This window comes from Cucumis melo, chromosome 2, assembly GCF_025177605.1.
Source record: "Cucumis melo cultivar AY chromosome 2, USDA_Cmelo_AY_1.0, whole genome shotgun sequence".
In the NCBI taxonomy this organism is placed as follows: domain Eukaryota; kingdom Viridiplantae; phylum Streptophyta; class Magnoliopsida; order Cucurbitales; family Cucurbitaceae; genus Cucumis; species Cucumis melo.
This window is the reverse complement of record NC_066858.1, coordinates 21,388,051-21,405,466: the sequence shown is the minus strand read 5'-3', so window position 1 is coordinate 21,405,466 and position 17,416 is coordinate 21,388,051. Positions and strand designations below refer to the sequence as shown.

Below are 17,416 nucleotides of genomic sequence, written 5' to 3'. Positions count from 1 at the left end.
CGGACCATTCAATCAACTTCGAGCGTCTTATTTAGGTGAGTTTCATGTATAACCGATTTTCAATTTATCTGCTGTAAGTAAATGTTTGTTAGGGTATTTGGTGCTATTTTCATCCGTAATTGTCTGGTTTTTGGAATTGGACTTATTTGCCGTAAATTAGTTTAGTCAAATTTTGGTTTTAGGTTCTTAGAAAGTTCAATGTTCAATGGCTAGTGAAAAATGAATTGAACTAGAGGATGAGGATTTAGTTGGATCAAATAGAGGAGGAGTAAGCAATAGGAATAGAAGGAATTAAGGTTTTTTTTTTTTATCTCGCATTTTTTTTTTATCTCGCACTTATCTCGCACGTATCTCGCACGTTCCAAACTTTCACTATTTATTTCAAAATCAACTTGGTACACCTCCTAATCCATTTAGAGCTATTCTTTGCATGTTTAGTAACTCTCTTAGGCCCTCATGCTTTATCTCGCACGTATCTCGCACGTATCTCGCACACATCTCGCACGTTCCGAACTTTCACTATTTATTTCAAAATCAACTTGGTACACCTCCTAATCCATTTAGAGCTATTCTTTGCATGTTTAGTAACTCTCTTAGGCCCTCATGCTTTATCTCGCACGTATCTCGCACACATCTCGCACGTATCTCGCACACATCTCGCACACATCTCGCACGTTCCAAACTTCCACTATTTATTTCAAAATCAAATTGGTACACCTCCTAATTCATTTCTTTACATCTTGCACGCATTTTGTAGGTTCTTAAGTTCAAATCAATTTTTTAAGATACAAAAGTACTTAAGGTAGTTTAAGGATGGCACATGTTCGGATTTTAGTGCGTCACGGTGGTGAATGGGATGAGGGACGAAGAAAATATGAAGGAGGAGTGTTAAAAGGCATTGTTGTCCCTAAAGAAATAACACACAAAGATTTACAGTCTGAACTATATGACCTTGCAGAAGTTGACCCTACAAAGTTTGACATAAAGATAAGATGTATATATGAGATCAAAGGGGAAAAGGAAGCTCCTCCATTTGAGTTAAGCAATGACCGTGATTTGAAGTTTTATATTCTTAGTGAAAATCCATTGGAGGTCCCCCTATACCTATCGTTTGAGCCTACAAGCAATCGAAGCATGAAAGTGTTAAACAAAGATTACAATTCAGTATCTGGGAGCAACCAAGTTCAAAATTTAAACCCTCATCCTCCTCCAATTGGAATGGATAGATTAGATGAGAATGAAGTTGATATTGGTGAAGTCGAGGGTGGCTTGTGTCATAACATGATAGGGACCAATTCGGCTATATGGGAATCATATGAGTCATATCATTCAATAGATGATACTTTTACATTGGAGTCAGTTGAGATGTACAATGAATTGTTTGACATCCCAGAACAAAGAGATGCTCCTACAAAAGATTGCAAAGGAAAAGGTAAAGTTGACTACAGGTCCTCTAGTCGGAAGTTGAAGACAAAAGGAAGTGGCTGGTCGGAAGAAAGCTCTACAAGTGAAGAGTTGGATGTAGGACAAATATTTTTTTGCAAGAGAGATTTGTCAATGAGATTAAGTGTGTTGGCAATGAAAAAAAATTTTCAGTTTGTAGTAAAAAAGTCTACAAAAGAGGTTCTTTTCGTTAGATGCATCGACAACAAGTGTGGTTGGAGATTGCGAGCGGTTAGACTGAAGGATTCAAATATATTCAAGATTAAAAAGTATGTGAAAGTTCATTCATGTTCTCTTGAGTTTTTGAATCGTGACCATAGGCAAGCAAAATCTTGGGTTGTTGGAGAATTAATCAAGTCCAAATTCAAGGGGCCCGGTCGCATATACAAACCACGTGATATCATAGAAGACATGAGGCAAGACTATGGCATAAATATGAGTTATGAGAAAGCATGGCGTGCCAGAGAAAATGCATATGAACGAGTGCGAGGGTCTCCTGAAGAGTCATATAATCTTTTGCGTAGATATGGTGAAGCACTCAAATTTACAAATTCAGGTACAATATTTCACATGGAACTCGAAGATGATCGTTTCTTTAAATATCTTTTTATGGCTGTTGGTGCATGTGTTAGAGGATTCTTAAATTGCATTAGACCGGTCATAGTCATGGACGGAACATTTCTTAAGAACAAATATCGGGGTCAGTTGATAGTGGCCGTTTGTTTAGATGGTAACAATCAGATCTATCCTCTAGCCTTTGGAGTAGTTGATAGAGAAACAGATGACTCAATACAGTGGTTCTTAGAAAAATTGAAAGGTGCAATAGGGGAGGTGCCTAATCTAGGCTTTGTGACAGATCGGAAAACATGCTTCGCCAAGGGTATTTCATCAGTTTTCCCATCTGCATTCCACGGCCTTTGTGTCCAACATTTGAGTCAAAATTTGCATGATAAATATAAGAATGACACGGTTGCTACTTTGTTTTATAATGCATCGAGAACATATCGTGAATCAACGTTTGTTGAAGCGTGGAGACATCTTCTTTCATTTCCTAATGGTTCAGGGAAATATTTAAATGATGTTGGAATAGCACGATGGTCTCGTGTTCACTGCCCAGGAAGACGGTATAACATGATGACAACAAATATAGCGGAGTCCATGAATTCTATACTGAAAGAACCTAGAGATTTGCCTATTGCTTCATTCCTTGAAAATGTTCGAGCTTTGCTACAACGTTGGTTTTGGGAGCGTCGAGAAGAAGGCATTAAAGTGACGTCTACATTGACCAAATGGGCAGAGTTAGTTATTCAAAAGAAACAAGAAGGAGCTTTGACAATGAAGGTCAACCCAATTGACTGTTACCAATTTCATGTCAAAGATTTAGATAAGGAGGAGGTCGTAAACCTTCAGACTAAAGAATGCACTTGCAAGGAGTTTCAAGCTGAGCAACTACCATGCTCACATGCCATTGCTGCAGCACGGGTTCGTAATATAAATGTTTATAGTTTATGTGCTAATTATTACACTAATGAATGTTTGTTGGCTGCATATGCGGAGGCCGTCTACCCAGTTGGGAATCAGTCAGATTGGAAGACAAGCGAAGACTACGTACATATGACTGTTTTACCTCCAAAAGTAGTCAAAAGAGTTGGTCGACCGAAGAAAAAGAGGATTCCAAGTGTTGGTGAAGCTCCGAAATTGCATAAGTGTGGTCGGTGTAAACAAATAGGTCACAACAGATTAACGTGTACCAATCCAATTTCATATACCGACAAGTCGAGCATACAAGATTAGAAATTTCCCTACCAATGTACCAAGTATTACACTAATTAATGAATGTTTGTTAATGATGTGTTTTCTTAATGATTTGTCCCAACATTCTTACTTTCTGTGCGTCCAAATGGATGAAGAAGACGAAAATAACGATTGACTTATTCATTTAAGAACACAAACACTGGTTTTATGATCGTTTAAAAATAACTAAATGTTCGTTTAAAAATATGTAAACGATCGTTTAAAAATAACTAAACGATCGGTTAAGAACAACCAAACGATCGTTTGAAAACAACTAAACGATAGTTTAAAACAAAACTAAACGATCGGTGAAACAAAACTAAACGATTGGTCAAACAAAACTAAACGATCGTTTAAAACAACCAATCGATACCTTGAAATTAACTAAACGATCAGTTAAACAAAACTAAACGATTGGTCGAACAAAACTAAACGATCGTTTAAAACAACCAATCGATCGTTTGAAATTAACTAAACGATCGACTATAAAAAACTAAACGATCGTTTACATAAACTAAACGATCTTTTGAAACAACGAAAGACACCCGCGAATTGTTTACATAAACTAAACGATTACATTGCAGGAAACAACAAAAAAACAGGTTGAGATGAAAAAAAATGATGAAGCAGTTACTTTGGTTGAAAAAGAACCAGTAACTGTGCCTGATAAAGATGTGGAAGAAAAACCAATAAAGAGAAGAAAGCTATGTAAAATAGCAAATAAAGAGGTGCAACATGAAGATGAACAAGGTAATCCACCCACAACATCTGCTCAGATCATATCAGTATCTACAACACCTGTCCCAGATGTGGAAATCAGAGAAGTAGATCCATATAATCCGATGTGGAAAGTGGATCCAAAATTATGGAAGGAATACTTGCAATGGAAAAAATCAAGAAAAACAACCCATGAAGAAAGGAAAGTAGTCTCCACAACCAGAAAGAAAGACTTTTTCAGACAGCTTGAAGAAAACACATGGGTACATGGAGACGTAAGTACTCTTCCCAAACGATCGCTTATATTTGATATACGATCGCTTCTATTAACTAAACGATCGCTTCTATTAACTAAACGATCGTTAAGTTAATATTACACGATCGCTTACTACGTAAACGATCACATGTACATTTCTTATGCGATCGCTTATCCTCTCCTTTCATTCATTAAACGATCGTTTATTTTTTCTTTGTAGACATTGGATCTGCTATTCGCCCACTTGCAGAATAAAATGTTGCATCTCAAGCACCATTGCAAGCGTTCTTTTAGAATATTACATTCCTCTTTTCTGGTAAGTTGTTATTCTTTAATTTTTTTTTTTGTATACAAGTTAAACTGCATCATTATATTCTGATTAAATTTTGACTTGTTCTTGAAGACTGGAATCAATAAACCAGACTGCATTGTTTGGAACCACATTTTTGATACTCATCTGGTGACACCAGATAATAAGAAAGCTGAATGGACAGACCCAACAGCACACCTAAGTATATGGACAGAAAAAGATGTCGAATACTATTTCAACACTGCTGTTGGTGATTACAACGACATACCAGGGTGGGGAGATGTCAACTACGTGATTACCTGCATCAACATAAAAGAACACTGGTTGGCTATTGCAGCTGATATGAGAAAATGCAGGATCTACGTGTTCGACTCAATGCCAAATTATGTTGAGCAGAAACTTGTTGATGAAGCTCTTCAAATGCCTGCACGATGCATTGCCTCACTCGCGATTGCAATTGGAGTCAACCTCCATTCAGATCGTTTCACATATGGCCCTTGGCCAATACGCAGATCGAAGGCCACATTACAGAAAGGGCGTTCATTGGATTGTGGAATTTTCTGTACCAAATTTGTTGAATGCCTTGTAACTGCTAGTGACCTTGGTTGTCTAACTGTGCCAAACATGAAACTGTTTAGACAACAATATGTGCTGGAACTTTGGGCCAATAAATACTTTTGTTAATATTTGTATTCGTTTATATAATTTTTTTATGTAATTTTTATAGAGAGAATAACATATTATAATTTTAAACTTTGTTATAAAATAAATACTTTGTGATATTTTCAATTAAACGCGACCAAAATTGAGAAAGAATATTTGAGTTAATATTTGTATTCGTTTAGATACATATCACAAAATATTCGTGTAGAGAAATACTCATCGCGCACATATGTATAAACGATCTTCTTAATAAACGATGTCTAAACGATCTTCTTAATAAATGTCAAAATATTAAGCGATCGTTTAGTAAAGTCTAAACGATCGTTTGGTAAAGTCTAAACGATCGTTCGGTAAGTGTAAACGATCTTCTTAATAAACGATGTCTAAACGATCTTCTTAATAAACGTCAAAATATTAAGCGATCGTTTAGTAAAGTCTAAACGATCGTTTGGTAAAGTCTAAACGATCGTTTGGTACAGTCTAAACGATCGTTTGGTAAAGTCTAAACGATATTCTTAAAATCATAAAAAAATTCAGCGATCGTTTAGCTACAAGTAGTTTTGCAACATAGAGAATAATCGATACTACTAATTGAAATGCAACATACACAATAATAGAACAGCCAATTGATACTTGTGATTTATGTTAATATTTCAATACATAGGAGTGTTGGTTGGTCCATACTTGAAATGCTAATTGTTTTCTAAAGTATGACATGTTTTCTTGACATAATGTATCTAAACCAACACCAGCAGCTATGTACTCAAAATACTTAATTGCGAATACGCCACAATCACAATTATTTCGTTGAAGTGGAATTGGGTCAACAATGACAACTGGCCAAGGTTCCTTGTATGTCGATGATCTACCTCTCCTATCAAAGAAGCCAGTACTATCTAACAACTTTGGCACCAACTGTCGAATGGGCAGTAATATGTTTGTCATCTCTTCGGCAGTTGTAAGTGACGGAAGCGAATCCCATACCTTCACTTGACAACTTACCAAATCCAAGCATAATAGAACCCAATGGTTGCCATGGACATTGAATGGAGAGTAAACGTAATCAACACTTGCCCAAGGATCTTGGAAGTCCACTTTTGACCCGACAACATAGTCAACCAACCTATACTCTTCGTCCCAGTCAAACGGGCGATTCTCTTTAATACATTCTTTGTATAGGGGCCACTTCGAAACTAAAATGCGCTGCAAAGAAAAACATACAAACGCAAATAGCAGACCGAAAGACAAATATCAAACGCAAATACATACATAAAGTAACGAGACGATTACAAACCATAAAGATTGTGTCCGCAGTTGTGAAGTTCTGAGAAGAAGGTATCCCGGCTGCCTTAATCTTCAAGCGAATGAAAAGAAAAAGTGCATCCAAATGCTAATACAAACAAAAGTAAGCAGTAAATGTATAGAACCATAACAATGATAAAATTATAATTGCATAAATGATAAGATAATCCCATACCTCATCCGACAACCACCGGCGACACATAAACAAGTCTCTGAAAAAAGCCTTCGATTTTTTCCCATGAAAGGTTTCACGCAGCTCATCGTCTGTACGCTTGTCTGTAATCCACGCTCGAAGTCTATCTAAATGGACGTCAAGTATTTTGTGCATAGGATCATAAACAATTGCTTCAGACTCAGAGGTGCTGGTGGTTGATGTCAGAGACCGTTTAGGTAGAGTTGTGAATGGGGTTGATAGGTAAACACTTGCACGCTTCCTACGGGCGGGCCGAACGTGTGGTCGTTGAGTGAGAAATGGTTCTATCTCTATGACGTCCTCATCGTCAACGACATCTATTGGCTCCTCTAAACCAATATCAACCTTCTTCTCCAACACATCTTCGTCACCCTATGGAAGCTCATAATGCATTAGTGTATATAATGATAGAAATTAAACATCAATATTAGCATGAACATGGAACCAAACCTTCTTTTTAACTTCAATGTGTTCATCCTCCAAGCCTTCGGACACCTTGTGGTCCCCTTCGTCACCCTATGGAACCTCAAAATGAATTAGCGAGAACATGGTTACCAAATATGAAACAACTAACGTGAATACACTTAACAGTTTCATTCCTAACCTTTCTTTGAAGTCCAATGTGCTTCAATATGGTTGACATCAGGCCCTTCAATTCGTCAATATCGGATTTTATAGTATTAAGTTGGCCTTCAACAACCGCTACTCGATCTTGGAGATTTCGAATAGCCTTTTTCATCTTAATCTTGGACTTCTGTTTCTTACTCTTTTTCAACTCATCTTCATCGTTAACAACTTCTCGTACTCTTTTTGAACCACCATTCTTCGACTGAATAATGGTAGATGAGCGGAAGTTTTCAAAAAGTTCACCTGAAGCAATTTTCAATTGCTCCTCTTCAGGTGTCATCTCAATGACCGCCTTAATTATAAACTGCAAATAGAAAAAGGCAAATGTATTTAGGACAAAGAAATAAGCACAAAATCACGCGATCCTTAAGTAAGTTACTATTGCTTGCTACTTACCATTGGCGAGTCAAACACCTGGCTTATAGTTTGGGACTTTGGTGATTGTTGGCACACCCACCTCAGCATTCGTGGTATGGCATGATCGTTTACTTTATCTACACCACATCCAATGATGGTTGGTATAGACTCATATGCCCAAACCTATTCCACATTTGACAAACAAGTTTAGAAAGTGCCACAAGATATATATAGATATATAAACAAGTGGTTATACAATCGTTTGAAAACAACTATACGATCATTTAACATAACTAAACGATCGTTAAAAAGAACTAAACGATCGTTTAAATAACTAAACGATCGTTTAAAATAACTAAACGATCGTTTAAAATAACTAAACGATCGTTTCAAATAACTAAACGATCTTTTTAAAGTTTTGAAGTAAGAAGTAAGAAGTCAAATACCTGTAATGCATGCGGAAATCCATTGATAGTATATTTTTTTGTCTGTGTTGATTTCTTCTTTCCCTTGGCATATTGCTTGTCCAAGGCTCTTTTCAATGCACTTAGCGTGCGTACAAAAACAATCCGACCCCAATCATAATTATTAAATGAATTCCAATCATCAGCAATCTTCAAAAAACCAATGTCCACTTTGGTTCGCCTATCTTTTCCCAACAAAGATATCTCTATAAAGTAGACTAAAGCTAATTTGACGATATCATCGTCATCACCCTCGTATTCCAAAAATATATCTTCTAAGTCGCTAACGTAAACACAGTCCTTGTCTTTGAAAAACTTCTCCAACAGTCGACTGTTCCCACCCAACTGAATATAGTCCTCTTTAGGACCCCATAGTCCAGTTACGATGTTAAACTCTCTCCTACCGAAAGTACAAACAACGCCCCCTAGTAGGAAACTTATAGAATCCTTTCCTTCATCTTCCACCTCCCTTAACAGTAAGTAGTGGATGAGTGGCCCATTGAAGACAATATTTAGGTCCAAAAAGTGCCCAAACTTTGTTTTCCTAAATAAGGCTAATTGATCGGGTTTGAGTTTGGCCTTAATATTATGTGTTGTCTTTTCCAAATGAGACAAACAGCTTACTAGGGAATAAAAATGATGGGAAGGATTAATCTTGTAGAAGGGTCCGTCGGTCGATGTTGAAGTCGATGTCATGATTCAAGCCAAGAAAAAGCAAATATATTGAAAATGGGTTACAGATAAAACTCACTGAAATAAGAGAACACGCTCAAAGTTGATTCTTAGGTTCGAAAAGGAGAAGCGACGAAATGCACTGGAGGACCGACGACAGACGAACAGTCGGAGTATCTTCGAAGAGCAGAGCGGGAAATTTGAAAAGCCAAAGAAAGGAGATGTTTTTTTTTTTTTACTTCAGGTGTTCTATGCGAAAGAGAAGGGAAAGCGAACGTGGGTAGGCGAAACAATCAATAGAGAGCGATAGAAATTTAATGAAGGGCATTTTTGTCTATTCACACCCAAATTGTCCTAAAAGTCTTTCTTTTGAAAACTTGTCCCAAAATTCATTTAAATCTCTTTTTTTAACCTATTTTTGGCAATTTCCCAAGAATTATGAACTTTATTTACTTGTTGGCCTAAAAAGGAGTCCCCATGAAGTAGACATATTTATCACTTGTATCACTCTTGGTTATGAGCTCTCTAGCTAATCGTAAAAAATTGAAGTTCTTGTGTTCATGTATTATTGAAATATATTGCTTTTTAAAATCTACCTTGGGACTAAAAGATGGTTATAGATAGTATCTCTTCAAGGGCTAAGTGATAGCGTATTCAATATGTCATCTATTTCGGTTTCATTCAAGCTCATTTCATAATTTTACGTTCTTATTTAGTTGTGTTATAGGTTTTGAGCAATTTATAGATTTAATTTGGAGTTAATGTCATTTTGGAGCTAATTCAGGCAATTTAAAGTTATACAACATCAACGAAAGCAACTCGAGGCAGCACATAGCAAGAATATGAGGAATCTCATGTCGAAGCCTCAACGCCACAAGGCTCCATGGCGTTGAAGGCAGTGTCAAAAGGTAGTAGCCTTTGTGTTGCAAAAAAATGGTTCAAACGTCGTAGTGCTGTCCTAGTGCTCTGAAGTTGAGGTAGAAGGCTCCTGCGTGGTTATGCTTAAGTACAACGACGCTTCTCTTGGGGGTCGCAGTGTTGCCTCAATTTTATATTTATTTTTGTTCGTTGCCATGTTTACCCTATTTCGCATTCTAGCCGACTTCCACCCCTTTCCACCCTGTTTTTTTTTTTCATGTTGTTTTCAATCCCGAACAACTCATCGTCATCCGATATGTGGATGAAAGGTATTCATTTTCTAGTTTGGGTTTCTTATATTATCCTTTTGTCTATTTGAATTCATGAGAACTTCACTTATTTCTATTGTAATATTTGGTTCAACTATGAATTTAATTGATATTTTTTATGTGTTGGACATTATGTTGAATCGTATGAGGTTAGAACAATTAAAACCTTAAGACAATTTAACTGGTTGTTCTAATTAAATTAGTTATGTGAAAATTACATATTACTAAGTAAAGATAGTTCAATGAATGAAATTATTCGAATAAGGGAGAAATCGTCGTAAACCAAGCTAGAGTCTTTTAACATGGAATTTTCTTCATTCTACTTTTCTACTCTGCAGATTACTTTGTTGCATCAATTTCAAATCAAATACCCTCATTTTGGTAACCTCGAATTGAAAATTGATTTGTTTGAGAATCATTATTTTCTCTATGATCGATCTGGACTTGCCGCCAAGATTACTCATTGGTATGTGAATAGGTTTATTATTTGACACATATTTGGCCGACGAAATTCCATCCGTCACTAAGCCTTGAGACATTGTGCATTTTTTCACATCTATAAACTGTGGCTTTAACGATATCCACGAAACCCTCCATTTTATATATTCTATCTTGAGATTTTCCAAGAATATTATCCAAGATTTCGTAAATATTGCATTCATTATTTGTTTTACAATTCCAAATTCATTGATCGGATCCCTAACAAGGTTCCACGAGTTGGAAAGCTTTATCTATGTACAACCATACTCTAGTCGACATTTCATATTGACTCATCAACCAAATATACAAATAAACGATATATGCAACCGATAAATCAACCTTTCTCTTGCATTTTACAAAAGTCTAATGATCATTTTGTTTATGCAAAAAATTTATGCTTCGTTCAAAAATTTTACGAGGTTTAAATAATGTAACATGAGATTTTATTTTATATTATATTATTGAAGTTCTTTTAAACAATGTTATTAGTTCTATTATTAAGGAATAAATTTTGCTTTTGTCATTCTATATAGTTTGAGATAATATTAATTGACATTTGGAACAATGATCCATATATCACCTTTTAGTTTATTTTTTGAAATGAGAAGGTCTCACTTTTTCTTTGGAATAAAAGACAGATAAAGTTAGAGTTTTTATACTCAATTTTGAGTAGAGACATGTGTAATTATCCAACCGTGAGCCGATCCGGTTATGCTTACAAACAAACGTCAACACTTTCAATCTCAGCTCTCGAGTTTTCTCGTCAATTTCCTACCTGAATCACATCAGACCATCAAATTTCAGACTTTGCGAGTGCCACTGTTTAGGTACTAAACCATTCAACTACTTCCCTCTTACTTCTTCCCTCTCTGTTTATTCAAAATGCAATGTCTTTGTCTTCCTAAGTTGACCGCTTTTTTCCCATCACAATATTTCTAGAAGATGCGGAAATTAGTGGGGGCTGTTCTTATTTCCTTTTTCTTGCTCTCCATTTTCAGTATTTCATCCCCAGGATTTGGAAACACCTTCACCTCTAAATTCAATTTATTAACCCCAAAGTTCTCCTCGCGTATTCATCGCTTGTATCATCATTCTCATATATTTGGACCAAGGTTGTTACTTTTTTTTTTTTTTTTATCCCTTATTCTTTTACACCCACAATTGAAGTTTTTCATATTGTATGAAGTATTTTAGATACTTAAGTTTGGGATTCTGTTTTGAGCTGATGTTGTATGTTAATTCTTTAATATGAACTTTGGTTAAATGCGCAAATGATATATTTTTTTTTCCTTATGTTCAACTTGTTGTGCAGAATATTAGTTAGAGGGCATTCGAATATAGTTGTTAGAAGTTTGAAAATGGGAAAGGGGAGTTATGTTGAAGGGCCTTTGCTAGAGGAGTTTACATTTCCTGCCAATTCTGTTCCTTTCAACAACTGTCATGCTTCTACAATTGTGGAGGTTTGGTTTGATGGAGAAACTTCATTTGGTCTTATAATAATTGGATCCCTGATTTTGTTAGAGGAGAATCTGAGTTTTTTCTTTTTGGATAGAGCAGGTTGATAAAGATCATTACTTGGTTGCATATTTTGGTGGTACATTAGAGGGCGCACCGGATGTGAAGATTTGGTTGCAGGCTTTTAAGGTAAGCAAACCGATCCGATTTTCTCACTCCCCAATAACATTTAATTGTTAAACAAGCATAATTTTTCAGAAACCGAAAACCAAAAACAAGGGTTATGCAAGAGGATCTAAATACTTAGACATTATTCTCATCTGAGTTATGTTCTACTTGCTTGGTGATGTGCTTTCTCAAATTATACTTTTATAAAATTTACTCTCCCTTCTTGCCTTTGTTTATGTCACAAGACTCGCAACCGGCTGTTGGCCTTTGTCCATACTCCATATAATATTGAGTGGCTTAGGAAATATTTGTATTACTTTTAACTTTTCTCATTGATGTTCATTTCTGGCTAGATTGTCCACACATAATTTTTTGCTAGCATTCATTAGAAGGGCTGGGCTCTTAACAATTTTACTCAAGTTATGTAGACATAGTTGGACAAGCAATAACTCTTTTTTATCTTGCCATACCCACGTTGAGTCCCTTATTTCTGCAATAATTTCTTGTTAAAATTATAACTTGCAGAATGGCTCCTGGCACTCCCCTATTGTGGCTGATGAGGAGCCTGACATTCCAATGTGGAACCCTGTCTTATTCAAACTTCCATCAGATGAGCTGCTTCTGTTTTATAAAGTGGGCCAAGACGTTCAAAAGTATGTGAGTTTTAAGCTCATAATGGTTTTCTGAAATAACAGTGTGAGTTTTAAGCTCATAATGGTTTTCTGAAATAACAGCTCTGGCCATATTCATTAATTTTTTTTTCTTTATATTTGTTTCGAGTTCCAATTGATTTCTTGGACCTCCCGTGGTGCAGTGGCGTTGTCTTTACAGCCAGCAATTTGTGAGACATGATTTGAAATCCATGTCATTTGAAAACATCATTTATCATATCGGAAAGTTCAGTACCAGGGCCGACAAGCCCTGTATAATTCTTCATCTTTAACAGGCCAACAAGAACTACCAAGGCTATATATAAGGTGTCTTAAATAAAATGATCTTAGGAAGCAGATATGCTCACATTAGCTGGTTTCATTAATTAGACTTTGAATTTTCTAGAAAGAGCCTCCATACCTTTTCCCTGAAATCCCAGTGCACCCTTTGTTTACTGGTTCACTCCAGTGTCCAATTCCCAACTTTCTAACATATTGAATAACTTTTTGAGTGAAAAGTTAAACCCTCATGCTTCCAAGTTTGTTTGATTCTATCTTATGCTGATGGAGATAACAATCAGATGGAGTGGGTGCATGAAGCGGTCATATGACAAAGGCATTACTTGGACAGCGAGAGAACAGCTTCCTCCTGGTATCTTAGGACCGATAAAGAATAAGGTATAATATATGTGCTGATATCTACCAATTCAATTAAACTGTTTTTGCTCAAGAAACTGTCTTTTCTTGTCTGATGCTGTAGCCAATCTTGCTGGAAAATGGGGTTTTGCTCTGCGGATCTTCAGTTGAAAGTTGGAACTCTTGGGGTGCATGGATGGAGGTTATTATGAATAGTTCTATGGTTTTCGCTTGTCTCAAAATCTGGAAAATGTGGCTGACATGTCAATATAACAGGTCACATCTGATTCAGGTAGGTCATGGAGAAAGTTTGGTCCAATATACATGAAAAATCGATCTCTCAGTGTCATTCAGCCAGTTCCTTACCAGACTGCAAATGGAAATCTGCGGGTTTTACTTCGATCCTTCACAGGTATCGGTAGTATTTGTATGTCCGAATCCACTGATGGTGGTCACAACTGGAGCTTTGCAGTCCCTACAAATCTTCCTAATCCAAACTCAGGTAACATGGCAGAGCTACATGCATTACCTGTAACTGTAAGCATCTGCATACTCTTAGGAATATTAAGGTTATATTAGTAGCTAGACAGGGAGGCGGTTATGGAGTTTAGTTATAAATAGTGGGAGTTAGGCATTTAGTGGGTGGGCTTGAGAGTGATCTCAAGAGAGGGTGCAAGTACCTTGAATTACTAGTTTCTATAAAATTCTTCTTGATATTGCGATATATTAATTTGATATGTTTTATGTGTTTGAATTACTAACACGGACATGAACTTTTAAGCGCAATGATCAATCTCGCTAGAATCTTCGTTATGAAATTGGATTACTTCCCAAATTTAGCAATTTCTGATCTTATAAGCTCTTTATTCAGTCTGCACAAGCGGAGAAGACTGATCTTACAACTAAGATTCCAAATTTCAAACGTCTCATCTTTGAGTATGTAACCTTATCTATAGGTATTGATGGAGTCAAACTGAGGGATGGTCGTTTATTACTTGTTTATAACACGGTATCGAGAGGTGTGCTTAAGGTTGGCCTGTCTCTGGATGATGGTGACTCATGGCAAGATGTTATGACCTTGGAGGATGAGCCAGAAAATGAATTCTCATATCCAGCCGTCATCGAGGCTAGTGATGGCTCAATTCACATCACATACACATACAAGAGAAAGCAGATTAAGGTAGGAAGTGGTTGATTATCTAATCCAAAAGATACATTCATGACCAACAAGTTTCTGTCGTTGGCTACTTTCCCCTTCTCCATTGATTGCTCTGTTAGTTTTGAAATTTCTTAACCTATGATTCTTTTGAGCAGCATGTTGTCTTCAAACTGAAAGCGCATGAGAAACATTAACGATGATAAACTAAGAAAGCAAAGCTCTGTATCTGTTGGAAGAGTTAAATGACCAAGGCCAATAATCAGCAACATCCAAACTTTCTAATCTTGGAATAAAATACTGAGTTAAGGAGCATCATTTGTACATTTGGGTATGATTGTTTCTTTCATGTGGTGTATTCATCAAGATGAGTTGGATTGAGCTTATGCAGAACTCTTGTATGTACTACCATCATTTTTCTTTTGGGGGAGTGAGAATGAATGTAATCGTAACAGTTCAGATGTGTTTGAATGAAGGAATAAAATATGAACGTGGCACGTCCATATTTCCATAGAATAATTTGATACTTTTCTTATAAAATCTGAAATATTCATTGGGAAATTTCAAGATCATTGAATTTTAATAATAAGGATATAAATCGATCGACTTGGTATTAAAGCTAAGTTGATTGCCCCAAAACTCATGCTTCCAGTTCACGAGGCCCATTTGGGATGCACTATGGTCAGTGCAGAGGCCCCAAAGGTTGGTCTTATAAATTCTTGTTTTTCTTTAGGAAATTGGAATGGATGGGTACATTTTCCTCTCCATTCTTGTATGTATAAAAAAAATCTCTCTCAAACCATTGCGAAATTGTGCATTAGGAGGTTACATCAAAACTAGTAAATGAAACATAAACAATAATTTAATATGCCGAAGGATACATCAAATCAAAACTAAGTGATTAATATCTATCTACACTAGTTTTGTTATATTCATGAACCGATACAATTCTATCACTAGTGACGTTGAAAGAATTTTCTCGGTATCAAAGGTTTATCACTAATCAATAAAATATAATACTATCTTTACCTTCCTCTATCAACCTAAACTTTTTGATTCATTAGAGATTTAACTGTCACTTATCTACTTATATCGGGTTTTGTTCATTGTATGGAGAGAATCCAATTTTTAATTTGAAAAGTACTGTGTCTAGAGAGATACATATACTGCAACGTTAAGAATATTTTTAGTACGTAATGGTTAGAGATTAATGTAGCTACGCAGACAATAATAAAGTGAAAGGAAAGGGTATGTGAGGAGGAAAAGGAATCAGATCCAGAAAGAGTATTTGAAAAAAGTGAGAAGTTTGACTTAAATTAGTACAATCTCTTTTCTTTTCTGGATGGCAACTTTTTGGGCGGCTGTTTTACAAACGCATGTTTTTCCCTCTGACCTTTCTATTTGCAGCTTTTGTGGGCTTTTTTTTTAACAAATGCAGAAAAAAATAAACTTCAATGTTCTTTGCCTTTACGTTACATTATACTTACACACCTCCTGAGAATCAGAATCTCTTCATCAGATGGTAATGGTAGGAAGAGAAAAGAAGAAACAAAACATGTGTCCATTGCTCTCCACTGTCTCTCTAACCTTTAATTCCCTCCTTCCATACATCCACATTTTACCACTAAGAATTACCAATTTCAGCTTCCAAATTATTGAGATTTCCAATCCAGATTCTTCCGCTTGATGCATTCCTTTTTATGTTACATTTATATTGAGTTGGTACGTGGATATATCTCACATGCGTTTGTCATTGTTGTGTACCCCTCTTCATAGGGTTTGATCTATGAACTTCTTCTCCTAGTTTGGTCTTGCCTTTTGAACTAATGCACGAAAGATTTTCGAAACTTGTCAAGCGTATCATATTCTAACGCTTAAATTTGTACAAAAGAGTTTGTAGTAATTTAGTCAACCCCCCAAAAAAAAAAAGAGTAGGTTAAGGTTTCTATGCGGAAACTATTTACCCTTCTACTATTTTAAGATCGTCAAATAAGAACATATATAATGTTTTTCTTTTGTCAATCACTTGTAGTTGCATTCAAGTCTATTAATGCTATGATGTTTGAGATTGTAAGGTGCCAAATCGAGTCGACTTTAAATATTTCTGGAGTGATATATATTTGTATGGAGTTGGGTGGTTTTTCATGTCATTTCTGAATTCTCCTTGAGCATGGACCGTCCATGGGCTTGTTAACACTAGCCTTACCTGGACCATCCTCAACTTATTGTGATGAATATATGTGGATCTAAAAGTCAATATTTATTGTGTTATATTGGCAAAAAGGTGGCGTGTCATAATATATTTGTGCAAGTTTTGATTTTGTAAGTGTGCTGATAATATTCATTATTATGCCGACAAGTGATTTTCTCTCTTTTTCATTGTTGAGGATGAGGTTGGGAGTTCACACTTCACAGCCCCATTTTCATTTATTAGTTCACTTGATCAATTCAAAGTGCAATTCACTCGGTTGTTCCAATCACATTTTTGTCCTTCAAAACTTTCGTTTTTGATTTTAATCATTCTATTCTCACTAAACCCAAAAATATATTGATCTATTTTTGTAAAATCAATTACCTTGTAACGTGTAGAAAGTTTACCCATATTTAAAAATTAATACATCCACTTTCAAAGATAATTTGTAATGAAATGTTTATATTAATCGATTTATATAAAAGTGTAAAAGTCTAATAGACTTAAATTATAAATTTTTCACGATATCGATAGAATAAAATTTAGGAAAAAGTTTAGAATTTAAATTAATATAATAATTATAGAGTTTAATTTTTATTTAGAAGTAAAAATTGGTAATTTTCTTTAAACTTTTGCATGAGCTACATGTCTATTTCTAAGGATGAGAGGTCCAAGTTCATGTCACTATTCAATAT

The 17,416-nt window shown here is 35.7% G+C and overlaps 4 protein-coding genes across 5 annotated transcripts; 2 read left to right on the top strand and 2 right to left on the bottom strand.

The window, feature by feature from the left end:
* The first annotated feature begins 3,826 nt into the window (after positions 1 to 3,826).
* LOC127148103 (uncharacterized) lies at positions 3,827 to 5,256 on the top strand. Its single transcript, XM_051080944.1, has 3 exons — positions 3,827 to 4,229; positions 4,431 to 4,526; positions 4,614 to 5,256. The coding sequence occupies exons 1-3, from the start codon at positions 3,846 to 3,848 to the stop codon at positions 5,202 to 5,204; spliced, it is 1,071 nt and encodes a 356-aa protein (XP_050936901.1). The 5' UTR covers positions 3,827 to 3,845; the 3' UTR covers positions 5,205 to 5,256.
* A 538-nt stretch (positions 5,257 to 5,794) lies between these two features.
* On the bottom strand, positions 5,795 to 7,604 carry LOC127148101 (uncharacterized). The gene is made up of 5 exons (XM_051080942.1): positions 7,283 to 7,604; positions 7,129 to 7,194; positions 6,661 to 7,050; positions 6,478 to 6,573; positions 5,795 to 6,386 (listed from the first exon to the last, which is right to left on the bottom strand). The coding sequence occupies exons 1-5, from the start codon at positions 7,583 to 7,585 to the stop codon at positions 5,829 to 5,831; spliced, it is 1,413 nt and encodes a 470-aa protein (XP_050936899.1). The 5' UTR covers positions 7,586 to 7,604; the 3' UTR covers positions 5,795 to 5,828.
* LOC127148102 (uncharacterized) lies at positions 7,600 to 9,215 on the bottom strand. Its single transcript, XM_051080943.1, has 2 exons — positions 8,109 to 9,215; positions 7,600 to 7,845 (listed from the first exon to the last, which is right to left on the bottom strand). Exons 1-2 carry the CDS (start codon positions 8,820 to 8,822, stop codon positions 7,684 to 7,686), a joined length of 876 nt encoding a protein of 291 aa, XP_050936900.1. The 5' UTR covers positions 8,823 to 9,215; the 3' UTR covers positions 7,600 to 7,683.
* A 1,823-nt stretch (positions 9,216 to 11,038) lies between these two features.
* LOC103494313 (uncharacterized) lies at positions 11,039 to 15,049 on the top strand. 2 transcript variants are annotated; one of them, XM_008455441.3, is made up of 10 exons: positions 11,115 to 11,292; positions 11,464 to 11,577; positions 11,778 to 11,925; positions 12,023 to 12,109; positions 12,614 to 12,741; positions 13,320 to 13,416; positions 13,499 to 13,576; positions 13,651 to 13,876; positions 14,331 to 14,554; positions 14,689 to 15,049. In XM_008455441.3, the coding sequence occupies exons 1-10, from the start codon at positions 11,177 to 11,179 to the stop codon at positions 14,725 to 14,727; spliced, it is 1,257 nt and encodes a 418-aa protein (XP_008453663.1). In that variant the 5' UTR covers positions 11,115 to 11,176; the 3' UTR covers positions 14,728 to 15,049. The 2 variants fall into 2 exon arrangements, with proteins under 2 accessions (XP_008453664.1, XP_008453663.1); XM_008455442.3 differs by lacking the exon at positions 11,464 to 11,577 and having other exon boundaries at positions 11,039 to 11,292.
* The last annotated feature ends 2,367 nt before the right edge of the window (positions 15,050 to 17,416 follow it).